Source organism: Musa acuminata, chromosome BXJ1-5 (assembly GCF_036884655.1).
Source record: "Musa acuminata AAA Group cultivar baxijiao chromosome BXJ1-5, Cavendish_Baxijiao_AAA, whole genome shotgun sequence".
NCBI classification, from domain to species: Eukaryota; Viridiplantae; Streptophyta; class Magnoliopsida; order Zingiberales; family Musaceae; genus Musa; species Musa acuminata.
In genome coordinates this window covers 38,230,996-38,246,692 of record NC_088331.1, presented here as the reverse complement: position 1 = coordinate 38,246,692, position 15,697 = coordinate 38,230,996, and the positions used below count along the sequence as shown (strand labels likewise).

Here is a 15,697-nt window from a genome sequence, read left to right as displayed (position 1 = left end):
TCGTATTGCCTCAAAGGCCTCAATTAGCAAATAAACAGCATTGTATACGTTAGGACCCCTCCCCTTGTTTCATACCTCTCAAATCTGTCTCGTGTGCTTTCTAAGAAGGCTGACGACTATATGAGCGTGACACCTTGTACTCGCTCTTTCCCTGAAAGCGCGTTGACATTACTCCCATTGTGTTCCATATAATATCACTAGAAGAATCGAGCGTATCTTTTATCATTATGTTCAATGAACCGCCAACGTAGGAATTAACCAAATTCTGGAAAATGAACCAAGAGACGTCATTTGGTTAGAAGAACCAAAAGCGAATTCTAATGATCTGCTTGAATGGATTCAAATATCAGAGTGTTGGTAGATGGATATTGGTATGTCAAGACAACCTCCCCTCTTCCCTGAAATCCCTCATTCCTGCTTCCTAAAATCTGCAAAAGCTTTCGAAGCCACGGTGCATCGAAGGAGAAGGTAATGACGAATATGAAGGTGGTGGTGGTAGCCGCCCAAGCCTCGGACTTGGGCATTATGGCCACCAGTACCATCCCTGACGACGGTGCTTCATCGAGCCCGGAGGAGCTTCTCGACCACCCCTTCAACATGTACTCCCGCTGCTCCAGTGCGCCCGCCAGCTCGGCTTCAGCCGGTTCCACCTATGCACACTTAAGCCACCTCATCTGTCCTTCTCCCTCGGAATCCCCTGCCACCTTCGGTGTCCCTTTCAATTGGGAGGAGAAGCCTGGCACTCCCAAGTGTGAATTTAGCTTCAGAAATGATAACCGCTGCAGCGAGTTCAACTTTGAATTGGGTTTCAGAGGAAATCAGTACGAACCGCCGGCGGTAGCTGCAACTGATGAGGTCTTTGAGAATAAAATAATTCTGCCATTGAAGCCTCCTCCTCGCCTATACTTCCAAAGCGTGGGCCACGGAGGCGGCGCCACCTCCTCTCAGCGGCCTCCGAGGCCTCCTAGAACGAGAAGGTTATGGTCTTTTCGCCACCAGAGCAAACGTAGCGACGACGACGAAGAAGAAGAAGATCCCTTCACGGTTGCGATGGTGGAGGCAACAAGAGAGAGTTCAGGGAAGGACAAGGATCCTATTTCTTTCCTAGCCAAGGGCGTTATGCGTCGCAAGTGGCGGTTGAGGGCGCTGCTCCCTCTCCGGTGTGCGTCAAACAAGCATCCGGCCAAGTACACCCTGTTATCATCATCATCATCATCATCAGCAACGTCCAACCAAAAAGTAGGCGCTATGGAGACGAGAAATGAAGGCTTCGGATCGACTCAAAGCCATGATCCTGTGCATAAGACGCACTGCACCGCAGAAGGGGAAGCGTCGAAGGAATTGAAGAAGAAATCTTGCAAGGACTTGCTCGACTTCATTGGATTCAATGCAGGTGGCCGTAAATACTGCTTGGGTGGTGGTCGTCAATGATGATGGAAGATTCACTTGCCTTCTCCGTCTGTTTTCTTTCGTACATAATGTTTCCATATCAACTCTTGGTTGGGTTTTATTTCAATTATCAGAACTTTGCATACAGAATAGCAAGCAGTATTCTTTTTTCATTCCATGTACACTAATGCAAGTATTCTTTTTTCATGTCACTGGACATTCCTAAGTTTGATCATATATCTTTAAAATGGATAAAATATAATGAAAAATATGAATATCTTAAATTTTTTATTAATTTAATTATATAACATGAAGCTTTAGTCAACCTCACATTGTGACTTGAAATGATGATTTTTCTCCTTATTCGACCCGAGCATCTTATAATAATTTATGAAAATCTAGATTTTCTCTTTTCCATCTAAGTTATATTTATGCGGAAGTTAGATAGGATAGCAGCGGGATGGATGTCGTTGACTTATCAGAGTTGCAATGGAGTTAGGCTCAAGGCGGACTGGACTCCCTTCTTAGATTTGTGTTGACAAGCAAGCAATGAGTCCCTTGTGGCTCGGTGATTGAGGATGCTTCCTCATGTTAAAAAGAAGGAGAATAAACCTCAAGGATTGGTTGCTCAAATAAATTTTACGTTCCTTTTTCTTTTAAGCTAAGTTTGTAGCCCAACCCAACCACGGCCGAGCCCCAACAGTAGGCTTTGCCCGAGGCAGCCAGGTCGGGTCGGAGGACCATCTACCCGGTCGTGTCTAGCTACTCGACCGCATCGGTTGACCGAGCCCAAGTGGTTGAGCCTAGGCAGACAGAACCCGAGCTTGTGCCCCTGTCGAGGAAGTCGCTACTTTGACGAGTGATGCAAGAATCATTGTGGTAAGACTTCAATTCGATTGATGTCAACATATCGAAGAAAGAAAAAAGTATACTCACAAGCATACGATGATCAGCACCGGCCCCTCCAGTATGTGTTGACCCAAAACCAAAAAGAAAAAAAACAAAGTGAAGTGCTCGACGTGACCAAAATCTCTTTTTGTATATATATATATATATATATATATATATATATATATATATATATATATATATGTGTGTGTGTGTGTGTGATGAGTGAAGTGCTCGACGTGACCAAAATGCATTTGTTGAGGTCATAAAATTATCTACAGTATTTGATTTAAATGAAGTATCTCTTTTATGCATTATGCAATCGTATAGGATAAAAGAAAAAAAAATTTGAACTGTCCCACATGATCAAAATATTTCATTTGTGCTAATGCATCCACTCTAGATAAAATAAAAAGAAGTGCCTGACACCTGATAGTTACAAAATTATCAATATATAATGCAATCTCTCCACTTTTAACTCATATGTGTTTTTATGCTGTGATGAGTGAATATTAACTTAACCGAAGGTTTATTGCTAGATATAATCTTATCATAATCCTTTTTAAAATAGATTGAAACGAGATACTGAGTACCTTTTTTAAATAAGATGAATTTCTACTGATCCCTCCGGCTCAGAACATTCTCTCTCTCTCTCTCTCTCTCTCTCTCTCTCTCTCTCTCTGATGTAAAAATAAAATAGGTTGGATCAATTTTGCCACATTACGTTGATGACGTATATATATATATATATATATATATATATATATATATATATATATATATATATCATTCACTCATGTTTTTTTTTTTAATTTTACATTTGACCATCTATATAGGTCCCAAATACTAGGCAAAAATTTGGCCTAAATTTTTTTTATTAATATGCGATGCATTGTTTTTGACTAAAATATAAAAATATTATATTGAATAGCAGGACATCTTAAAATGTCTTAAAAGTTTTAGGAAACCTTTGAATTGGATCCACACAGACATATATTAGTGTTTTTCTATCTTAGAGAATTTTTTGATTTTTATAAAAAAATATTCAGATCTTCTACAATGTGCTATTTTTTAATGTTTAAATATATTTTTATAATTTTCTAAAAAAAATCATATACTCATGTAATGGTTTTTGACATTCGACTTTCTAGTTAGATCCCAAACACTTGGTAAAAAATTAGTCATAATTTTTTTTAATAATATATGATGTATTATTTTTTTGTAAAAAACAAAGAATAGTAACAAAGATATATGCAATATTTTTTTTGTAAGCTCACTGTTTTTGGCTTACATGAAAGTATAGCATGAAAATCTTTGATACCTGTAATGTTTCTTTACAAGCTTATAGATTTAACAATAAATATTAAACAAGGAAAGATAATTTAAATACTATATTATTTATGAAAACCCATGATTTAAATACCATAATATTCATGAATATACAATATATATACATAATTTATCTTGTCTAAATAACTATTAAATGATCGAAGAATAACAAAGACAATGATAAACTTTGTGACATTTTTTGTGTTCTTGATTCAAGAAAAAAAAAATGAAAAAATAAAAGAGAAAATAAAGAACAACAACCCATATATGGAAGAAAGTAGAAGACAAACAAAAAGGAGACGAAAAACAATAAAAGAGAAACTTATTTTTTGCTCCTTTATCAATATAAGCAGTAATAGGAAAACAGCACCACATAGCTACTTTATAAGTTTTCTTAGTAAAAAAATTATTAAACTATTTCAACTCAAACTGGCCAACAAAGTGTCACTCTAAACCCACTGTTTTGGGTGAAAAAAGCTTTAAGCTTAGCTATCAATGTTTAAATATATAAAATAGCTCGTCAAGGGACATTGTTAGGGTATTTTTCAAAATAGAAGTGCTATGCGCAAAAATATCAAAGTTATGGGTATTTTCTCATAATTCTACTAAAATAAAAATAGGTCAGGTCAATTTCTTCACGTTACACTAATGATCATTATTTTCTTATTAGTGATCAACATTGACCATGTAATATATATATATATATATATATATATATATATATATATATATATATATATATATATATATATATATATACTGAAAAATAATTTGAAATGAAAATAGAACGTTTTATATTTTGAATTTATTATAATTTTGATGATGAGCTAAATTTATATGAAGCTAAGATGAGAATGTTGAGATAGATATATGGAGTTACTAAGAGAAAGAAAATTTCTTATTTATTAATAATTTGGATAGCGATAATAGAGAACATTTTAAGATGATAGAAATATTTGTTAAAGAGACATATAAATGCTACAATTAGATGATGTGAAATTATTACAGTAGTGATATGAAAAGAGATAGATGAAAGCTTAAAAATATTTTATTATAAACTATAAATAAATATTTAAATACTCTTAGTTTAAATATGGATGTGATCTATTACATAAAAAAAAAATCATATAATCAATCGGACTTTAAGATTTTATTATTGTTGTAGTAATTATGAAATTGTTTGATTAACATACTTTAGCTTTGTAGGTTCAATTATAAAATAACATTTCATCCATAGTATAAATCAAGAACACTCAAAAATCAAATACACTTTTTATGTTATCAACCAAAATATATCCATTACACTTGCACGAGTGATATGCTATGTATTAGATTTGTGTGCATACATGTATATCATCGATCAACAAATTTAGAACGATATTTCTCTTTAGATTATACTTTATAAGAAAATCTTTTCTAACTCCATCCGCTTCTAAATATAATTTCTCTCAGGGTAAAAACTAAAAGATAGAATTATATTTGATCCGGTTAATAAAAATAGGAAAAATAAGATTAAAAATTCATCCAAAATCAAATATCCGCCGGCCGAAGGAATATTTTTATCCCTTCATATACGTTTGTAGTTGAATCCATTCTCAAAAAAAAGATTGAGTATTCATCCATTACTTAGTTTGATTGATATGCAAATTCATGAGCATGCATAAGAGGCAATAATAGAATAAGAAGAAAGAAATATGAGAAATATCATATAAAAAAGAATATGGTATTTGGTTAGAAAATTTCATAATCCTTTTATAGGCCTATTCCTAATTACACCTATGTGAAACATAAAACTTCAACAATTAAAGTTTCTTAAATTAAAACAAATGCCTTATCTTATAATTAAGGAATGAATATTTTCAATAGAAAATTTGAGTTTCCTAAAAAGAAACGCTGATAATTTCAAATACGAGTAAGGCTAGAAATGCTATGATGAATAGTGTTACATGTTAGGTATATACTACACCATGTGTATTGACTAGAGGGCTAAATCTCATTTTCCTTTGGTTATAAGGCCTCAATTACTAACCTTATCCAATCAAGTTGTATAAATAATGCACAGCCATGTCTAGAAGCGTTTATAAGGCTCACAACCCAACTTCCACCAAGTAAACATCATCAACTGCCCTACAAAATGCCAAAGCTACAAGCTCAAAAGCCAAAAATGAAGAACACAAAACCTTCAAGAATTGAGATTGGTGTGGCGACTTAAAGTCGATCTAACACATCGATCATCCTTTGAATGACTCCATCATATTCATTTGTTTTCCTGGCTTTGAGATTATTTGTTGCCAAATTTTGACTTTATTATTTTTCATGAAGGCACTCGACTACTTGCCGTCTTACAATCATAGCTCATTCAATTCGTCTTACAATTATGATCGGACTATACCATAGTTTATTCTTTATTTGTTTTGGAATGCATAATGAAGAATAAAAAAAAGACTTGTGCTATGGAACTTCCTTCGTATAAAGGGCTAACTACTCTATGTGGTAACTTCTTTAAATTGTCAAGCAATAAGGATTAACACTTCAACTTGTACGGTAGGTTATTTAAATTATCAAGCAATAAGAATAAAATATCAACTTTTTCTTCTTTTTCTAAATTAAAGTTCTTTATATTATGATGGAGACTTATCAATGTGTAGGGTAAGTTCTTTAAATGATCAAGCAATGAGGATAATATAACAAATTTTTTTGGCTTAAGGTTCGACACTCATATTAGTTGCTTATGGATACTTATACATCAACATTTATGTAATTTTAAAATGTAGTTATTTCATATTTCTTGAATATATATTGTTGAATTTAGATTGTACTTATAATTACATAAAGAGAAGTCTTCTTATTTTTTGGAAAAGGAATATTAAGAGAACTCATATCCTTAAATCGTTTATAATATTAAGTATGCTCGTGGATATTAAAAACAAAAATCATTTCACTTATAGAACCTTTGATTCGTATCTATATTTCCAGATTATTTCACTTATATGCGACATGATAATTTATCTTATTTCATTTTTTTTCTTAAAAAAAAAAAGGAAAGAGTTCGAATAAAAGAAAGGTTCTTTGAAATCGAATAAAATATACGTCATGCAAAATAGTTGTAGGGTCGCTCCTGAGACTAATAATATGAAGGTTAAGGTAGAAGACTAAGAAGTCTAGTTCTCTAGTAAGAGAGAGAGAGAGAGAGAGAGAGAGAGAGATCCCTAAAAGGAACTACGTGGATGGCCAAGCCATCCCTAAAAGGAACTACGTGGTTGGCTAAGCCATCCCTAAAAGGAACTACGTTGGTGTGGCTTGGAGGTAATGGTGCTATCGATGGACGATCGATGCTGATGCAGTGGCTTATTTCTTTCTTGTTGTCTAATCCTAAGTATTTAATTTTGTATTATTTATTATACATCATTGGGAGAATTAGAATGCCATGACAATATTTAAATATGCAATAATTAAAAAATTAAATGAAAAACATTTGGTAATAATTGAATTGGAAAAATAAATCATATGGCTTTGTTTATCGAACTTATAAATCATTTTACTAATTGATGTTTTTAAATTGGATTATGTGCACTGCCATATCAACACATATGCACTTTTGACATGTCATTTATGTGATACCTCTTGAATAAATTTGGTGAATTTTCTTGACAGAAAGAATACAAATAAATGACAAATCACTATATTCCAAATATTTTTGCAATTTTTTTTTTCCATCATTGAACTTTTTAGGAGTACAATTATCAAAACATTAAAATGATTGTCAAAATCAGAAATGAGTTTAGGAATCCAAATTTAGATAGCATGACATATATATAGTTTTCAGTTGTAAAAGGGTTATATATGCAAATCATGTCAATATATTATGAAGTCGGCTCTCCTTCCTCCTCTTTTTTTCTGTCGCGATCGAGACGCAGTCGTATTACTGGCAGACACTGAAACAAAGGGGAGGGCGATCAAAGATATGGAGTTTGTGGTAGCTGTAGAACACTCGGACGACGAACATCACAGTGCTCCCGAGACCCCGAAGCGATACGACGACGTGTATCGCAGTTGCATCACTGCGCCCGGCAGCCCAGTTCATGGCGCTGCCATCCGTGCACACGGCGTCGCTTTCGGATGGGAGGAGAAACCCGGCATCCCCAAGTGGCTCTCTTTCTCTAAGACGCTGGAGAAAGCGCCGGAAGTTGCTGTAGCTGATGAGGTACTGTTCGAGCTGCCTCTGAAGCCCCCTCCTCGTCGTTACTTCTCACGCACGGATGATGGAGCTGGCAGCGCCTCTTCCTCTAAGACGCTGGACCAAGTGCCGGAGGCTGCAGCAGCTGATGAGGTGTTGGAGGAAGAACGCATTCTGCAGCCTCTGAAGCCCCCTCCACGCCTTTACTTCCCACGCAGGGATGATGGAGCTGGCAGCGCCTCTTCCTCTAAGACGCTGGACCAAGTGCCGGAAGTTGCTGCAGCTGATGAGGCGTTGGAGGAAGAACGCATTCTGCAGCCTCTGAAGCCCCCTCCACGCCTTTACTTCCCACGCACGGATGATGGAGCTGACAGCGCCACCTCGACTTCACAGTCGCCGAGGCATCATGGATCGAAGATGTTTAGGTCTCGTCCCAACCAAGGCAGGAAAGAGCTTGATCCCTTTACGATTGCGATGATGGAGGCAACGAGAGATGTACCAGGAAGTGACGACACTCATGCTTCTTCATCCAAGAAGTGGCGATGGAAGAAGATACTTTCGTTGGGGATACTCTCCAACAGGAAAGAGCGAGCTGATAGCACGAAGACCGACGCTGTTTTCGGATCAACTCATAGCCATGATTCTGCGCATGGGATAGAGAGCACCACAGAGGGGAAAGCGCAGGAGGAGCTGATGCGGGCGAACTCTATTGTGCTCCGGCAGGGCCAGCTTAGTTGCATCCCCTTCGGTCGAGGTGGCCGTCGTCAACGTCGTCGCCGTTATCAGTGACCGAACACTGGTTTAACTTCTCTTGTTTGCATCTACCGCAAACAAAGTCGTATTTACTCGCCGGTGGGTTTAGCTTAAATTGTCAGAAGTTGCATGGAACTATTAACATTATTAAGATATAAAAGCATTAATGATCCAATTAACTATGATAAAATATACGACATTATTAGCATATGTTTTTAGGCTTGACAATACTTCCTGAATCTTCCTTCGGGCCCGGTTTGGCAAAACATGGAATCGGAACCGAACAGGAAAGCGGCAGTTTTGGAATCCGATTGAATCCATAAATTTTGGTTCCCGTTTGAATCGATATTTTTCATTTTTAAAAAAATAATATATAATATAAAAATTTTATAATTTTATAATTAATTTTTTTAAAAAATAATGTACATCCATAGTGAGTGTAAATGTATACCGACATAAAAAAAAATGATATCAAAATTAAATAAAATTACAAATATTTAATCGATCTAGTTTTTGTAATAGTCCCTTCGGTGGTTGATATGTAGAATAGGAGGTAGTTGTTTTTGTAAATAATCTTTTGGTTTTATTTGGTCACCTTTGTCCTAGTATCGATATATGCTTAAGCTTTGATTAATTCAGGGGGTCATAATCAATCTAGTTTCATCCAGGTTTTTGTTCTCTTGCACTTAAGGCTGCTTGACGACTATGGTAAATACTAGAGTCACTAGTATTTGTCTCGTGATTTCACTGAGATTGAAAATATTATTGTGTATCATACTTACTATTCCAAAATAAGAAACTCTAGTGCTATCATAAAATTCAAAAGTTAGATATATATCAAGCTCAAAGGATCCCCAAAGATTTTTTATTTAATTTTTGTAATAATAGTTTTATTTCCTTAAATATTTTACTACCCCCACTGTGTTAATCCTTAGATGCTAAGTTTAGGAGGTAATATGTTTATTGCTATAGTTAGCACTATAATTGTCATATAAGTTAATGACTAAATTTTAATATCTCTAATTTTATCATCAATATCAACATCTACTTCTGAACTTTCATAATAAATTAATAAAAATCATTTAAAAGGATAAAAAACACAAGTAACTAAATAGATTGATGAAATTTTTAAAAAATATTTTATCCATTTTGATTTCATAGCTATATAGTTAGTTATCTTTAAACCATTATCACATTGATATTCTTTTAATGCACCATCAATATTAATGCAAACAACTAAACAAATAGGTGCAGTAGGATAATAAATACCAAATAAAGTATATGTTACATTATTAAAAACTTCTATAATTTTTAAATTTTTTTCACACACATTCCAATATAAACTAACTTGCTAACATTATTTACAATAAAAGTATATAATAATTTTTTATATTTAAAAGATTCTTTAAGTAGTTTGTAGAATTCCATTAGGCAGGAACAGGAAATCTTTTGGGCTTTTTATCATTTAGTTTATAAAATTTGGCCTATTCTTTCATTACTTTAATTGTGGAGGATCCTATAAGAATGAAATAGCTTGCTTAATAACAAGGAAAAAAAAGTTTCAAGATATCTAAGTCCATCTTATATATATATATATATATATATATATATATATATTCAAAATACGAAAAACACATCCAACATGAAAAAAATACCGCCAAAACATGTTGACAAATTTTTTATAATTCTATAATGGAAGCAATATTTGCTACTACATTATCAAAACTATTAGAATAAATTTTAAAAACTAAATAATATTCTTATAAATTATGTTTATCATTCTATAGGTATTATGGATTATCAAAAATTCTAAAAGCAATAATTTATTTTTGCACGATTCAATTACTATCTATCTAATGGCAAGTAACTCATACGTAGGAATGTATTTACCAATAATGACTCTAAATATCAGCACAATTCCAAACGGGAGCATCCAAAGCTCAAGAACTTTTTATAGATCTCTTTTTTAAATAAAGATTATATAAAATGTGAGTAAGGGTGATATGAAAAACTTGTTGTGGAATGAAATTTAAAGCCTCTTAATAATAATTAACAAATCTGATATTTTCACCAAAACTAAAAGATAAATATTTAACAACAATTAATCTATCTAATGCGAATTTTTTCACGAGAAAAATAAAAAGTAGAATAAGTAGAGTACCCAAAAATTTATGTATAACCCAGCTCTATACCATTTTGTGTTGGATATTTCTTCTCAATATGCTTTTAAAATATTGCATATCCTCCTATTTGAATTTAAAATTTGACCATAGTAACTACATGGAAAGAGCAATTGATGTTGCAAATCTTCTTAAAATACATCTTGAAGATGTTTGACTTAATGTCATGAACCTAACTAGATACTAACTCTTGTATGCTCGTTGACAGAGAGTTAGTATGTTAGAGAAAATATTTAACTTGAGATCCCATAAATAAATATTTTAGTAAATACTTAATAGACAATGTAAATCATAAATATATACTTCATAAACTTTTAACGATTGTATGACAAAGGGCCCAGGGTCATCCACCATGATCAAAAGTCCCCACAAGTATCCTTATGACACTACTATAGATTAATATAATGAATCAACCTTAGGCACTACCTCAAAGACCCATCTAGCAACGTGCCATTCTGATAGCTTTAGAGTGCTATACTAGTTAACACTCTATGTCATTTTGTAGGACTAAAAATTTCTCAAAATGAGTATTTGGATGGTTTATCTTTAAGTAATTTTTCTCTACTAATGACGGCATACAACCTATATTTATCGGACTAAGATGACTATAAAAATGAACCAAAATGAGATTGTTAAACCTACTACACACTCTCTACATGCTATTGATAGTATGAACAAAATCGAAAGACACATATATACATGGACATTACATTGAATATCTTTTGTATAAATTTATCAACGACATTGAGTTTAATCACTATATCAATTTCCTTGTCATTGACATCAATGTTGATGTGTTGCTTTCTTAAGTTATGATTAGATTTTTGAAAGCCCGATGAAGTGGTGGCTTTTTCTTGCCATTTGATAAAAAGAGAGAAAATATGTTGAAAGTTCAATGAGTACTTAATCAAAGGTGCGGAGAAGAATAAAAATTTTAAAATGTATTTATAGGGTTTTTGGATTTTTTTTCTTCCTAAAATACCCCTAAAACTATTTGGATCAATACAACACTAAGACGGGGGATGAATTAGTACAATAATAAAAATTTCATTGATTCAAAAAGTTTCTATCGATACAATCATTTCGACCGTATCAGAAAGTAATAAAAATAATGACTTAAAGTAAATGCAAAGTGTAGAATGCAGCTAAGTAGTAAAAAAAAGCAATAAGGAAAGAACACATCAGATTTATAGTGGTTTGATTGTTGTGACCTGTATCCACTTCCGATTCGTCATCCGTTAAGGTCACCGATGTCCACTAATGGTATTTTTTCAATTAGCAAAGACCAATCACCTTCTTACAAAGCTTTTTCCTTTTCACGGGTTTAAGAGATAACCCTCACACCTCTTCCCTAATGTTTACAACACTGAAGAAAGAAGAGGACTCTTAGCTCTTTTTACAATACTTTTACACCCCAACACTCAAAATTTTTTTTACACTTTGTTATAGCCTTTGTTACTCTTTCATATAGAAAAGAGTGGGGTATTTATAGGCCCCAAAGGTTTCAGAATTGGAGCAAAAAAATGCCTCTTCCCGGATTTCCAAGGTACTAGCGGTACTACCGTCATTATTGGTTGGTACCACTGCTAGGTACTTTAACACTGGGTGATACCACTACTCAGTCTAGCAGTACTACCGTCTGACAGAGCCTTAGAGACTATGCGCTGGCGGTACTATCGTCTGATAGGGCAGTACCATCACCTGATAGCATTAACTACCGATAGTACCATTGCCCAATCTATGCAGTACCACTTAGGAGGCTGAGCCTCAAGCGATTCAACTATTGGGAAATCTTGGGGGCGACATCACATGCGCAGCGGAAGAACAAGAAAAACAAAATCTCCTATTCCCAAAGAGATGTTTGTCGTCGTACAAAGATTGGTGCGCAAAATCCACAAAACTTAAAACTGCGTATAGAGTAGATTGTATTACCTAGGGAGATCGTATATCCCTGTTTCTTTACAGATCTTTAGGAGAGGGTGAAGGAGGTCAAGCGTCCTTCTCTCTAGCGGTGATCCATACAGCAGGGCTGCAACGATGCTCCTCAAAACTCTAGGCTTGCTTTGAGGTGGAGAGGGGAAGGAGAATAGGAGAGGCAAGCAATGGCTCTAGCCTATGAGGTTCTGAATCCCTCCTATTTATAGAGGTCCCCTGTTAAACCCTAATGGATCCTCGCCTAGCGGGTATTGGATCTGCATCCAATAAGACAAGAGCTCCGTCGGATATCTCATATCTGAAACTCTACTCATCACAATGCCTACCATATGTGTGTGACCCTTTAGGCCTAATATCGAGCTGGTCGTGAGTCATACATGTCAGAACTCCTTCTAATTTAGTGAATTATTATCTATGTAATAATTCACTCGACTCATCGATTACGGACGTACTAGGCCACTACGCCGTAGTCCCCAGACAATACAGGAGAATCCAATCCATTGAACCTGTCTGTCCTGAGTTACCATGTACCTGTAGTCCCTCATCCATCTAATATCCCAGAAACCGTATATGGAGCATGGTGCTGTCAGACCCATACGGTTTCTACTCGAGTCTCACTCTAATCGGATTCTCCCGGAGAACTCTTTCTCTCTCAACCCGAATGACCCTGGCCAGGGATTTGTCTGAGCAAGAACACATGGGATATTCCTCCCATGACGCCGAGAGTGGATGATTCTCTATTGACACTTAATAGCCCTCGTAAGGTCGACTACCACTCCCAATGACCAGTTGTACTAGATCTAGGACAGCCAAACCTATAAGTCTAGTATGAAAGAGTGGAGCACTCATACAGGACATTCTTGGTGTCTCAAGTCTAAGGACCAGATACACCACCAGGACTTTGGAATCGCTGTATGACAATAAGACATCATCAACCATCTAACATTTCGTAAGTGGATCAATCAGTGAACTCATTCTCCAATGAGCACCTATATTATATCCCTAGTGTCCCTACACGAGCAACTATAAGACCAGCTGCATCCATCATATGGACGTGTATACAACACACTAGTATGTCCGGTTATCACGATGTCTCTCTCGAGTAACCTGTGATCGAGATTATTTAGGATCTGTGTTTAAAGGTGAATCGATCTCATTATCGTGATCTCATCACGATCCGATTCCCATTGCACAAATCCAAGGACATCACAATATATATACATATATGCAATAGTTATAAAGTGATATATGTCAAAATATAACAAGAAAAAAAATTCGGTATCAAGTCACACGTGCCATCACTCACGTGATTGGCTTGCTAGGCACCTATGACTAGCATTAACCACCCACCTTGGGTGGTGCTATCGCTTGGCAAGGCTTCAAGTGGCTGAATGGGCCTTTATCCGATCCAAGTCAATCCAGTTTTGGGCTCAATTGACCCTTAACTGAGTTAGTGGGATTACATCTCAATCCTAACTTAATCTTAGTTATAACTACGATATTTAAGACATTAACTAAGTAATCTTTGTCCGGTATGTCAATCATTCTTCTAGCGAAGTCTTGACGAACTTCCGGTAAACTTTTCAGCATGCTTTTGGCAAATTCCCAACGAACTCTTGGCGAACTCCCGACGAACTCCTAGTGAACTCTCGACAAGCTTTTGATGAACTCCCCACGAGCTCTCGATGAACTCCTGACGAACACTCGGCAAGCTTCCGAAACATCGTTCGAATCTTTGACATATCATCCGATCTTTGACTCCGACCCAATAACTGCTTTATGCCTTATCCATTATCGTAGTTAATTCTGCAACACTTATCTCAATATATAAATTATATCATTTATCAATTGATTTCATCGTCGAAATATGAGATTAAATAAAAACTAGATACTATTTAGTCGTTAGAAGGGGCATGTCTATCTTTTTTTCGAATCTTTTTATTTTAAATTATAAAATAAAAATATCTTTCAATATAATCATTTATATAGTTATTGGGAGGGGCAAACTGGTTATTTGCCCCTTCACCGACTGTTGGGCTAAATTGCTTGTTGATCGGATATTTTTTTAATTAAAAATTATCAAATAGATAGTTTGAATAATCAGTTCTAATTTTTCAAATATAAGAATCAAAACCAAACCACCATTCACTAATTCTGATTCAATTTGAATCTATCAAACCACATAGTCGGTTCGATTTCGATTCAAATCGAACCATAGTTAGGGCTATATGTTTTAATTATATTTATGAAATATTAAAATAAATGAGGAGTGTTAATAACTGATGTCGATGATATTTGGTGATGTAGTTAAGTGCACAAGAAGTATGATGTGGCTAGAAAGTCAAATGTTCTTTTGATGGCTAGAGGGACCCCGATATTTTCTGCATAGCCAACATAAATGAAGAGTAAGGTCAAGTGGATTTCTAGATATGGTTTTACGGATGCTCAAGTAGTAAAATTGAAAGGGATAATTTTATTTAATAATAATGAATTTCGATTACCATGCTAGAGAGTTTTTTTTAAGTAGATTAATTGAGAGAATATTCTATAGTATGAACAAAATATTCTCTCAACTTGTCATATTCAGAATACAAGTAGAATATTTTGGATTGATGTTCATATGACCTTGATTGAGGTTTATCTTTTTTATTTCTGATTGTGCTACCATATGACGAGTTGTGATTGGGATCAATATTTTCATAAGAATGACAAAACATTGTATTTGATCCAACTTATCAGTGTTTTGACTCTGAAGCATTTGAGTCAAATTATTTATATTTTAAATTGGGATCAGTCAATTGTTTCTATTATGTAAAATCAAGACATGGTTTATTTAATTTATCAAAATCTTTAATTTCTAATCAAATTTATTCAATCTATTTTTGTATGAAGTTTAGTTTTGGATATTACTCCGCATCGTATACAGAGGCATGACACTTCGTACATTTTTATGACAATGCTGTCAAACAAAATTAGTATATTACATTTCAACTTGTTGGGTCTCAGCCAACGCAATAATAGTATATCTATGAAACATAGTTCAATT

General features: G+C 34.7%; 1 protein-coding gene across 1 annotated transcript; it reads left to right on the top strand.

Moving 5' to 3' along the window:
- Positions 1–471: 471 nt before the first annotated feature.
- LOC135673949 (uncharacterized) lies at positions 472–1,431 on the top strand. The gene has a single exon (XM_065183343.1). It carries the CDS (start codon positions 472–474, stop codon positions 1,429–1,431), a length of 960 nt encoding a protein of 319 aa, XP_065039415.1.
- Positions 1,432–15,697: the final 14,266 nt, after the last annotated feature.

What these genes read in the sequence shown, in the direction of transcription:
- LOC135673949 (XM_065183343.1), top strand. Translation starts at nt 472, where the DNA reads ATGACGAATATGAAGGTGGTGGTGGTAGCCGCCCAAGCCTCGGACTTG.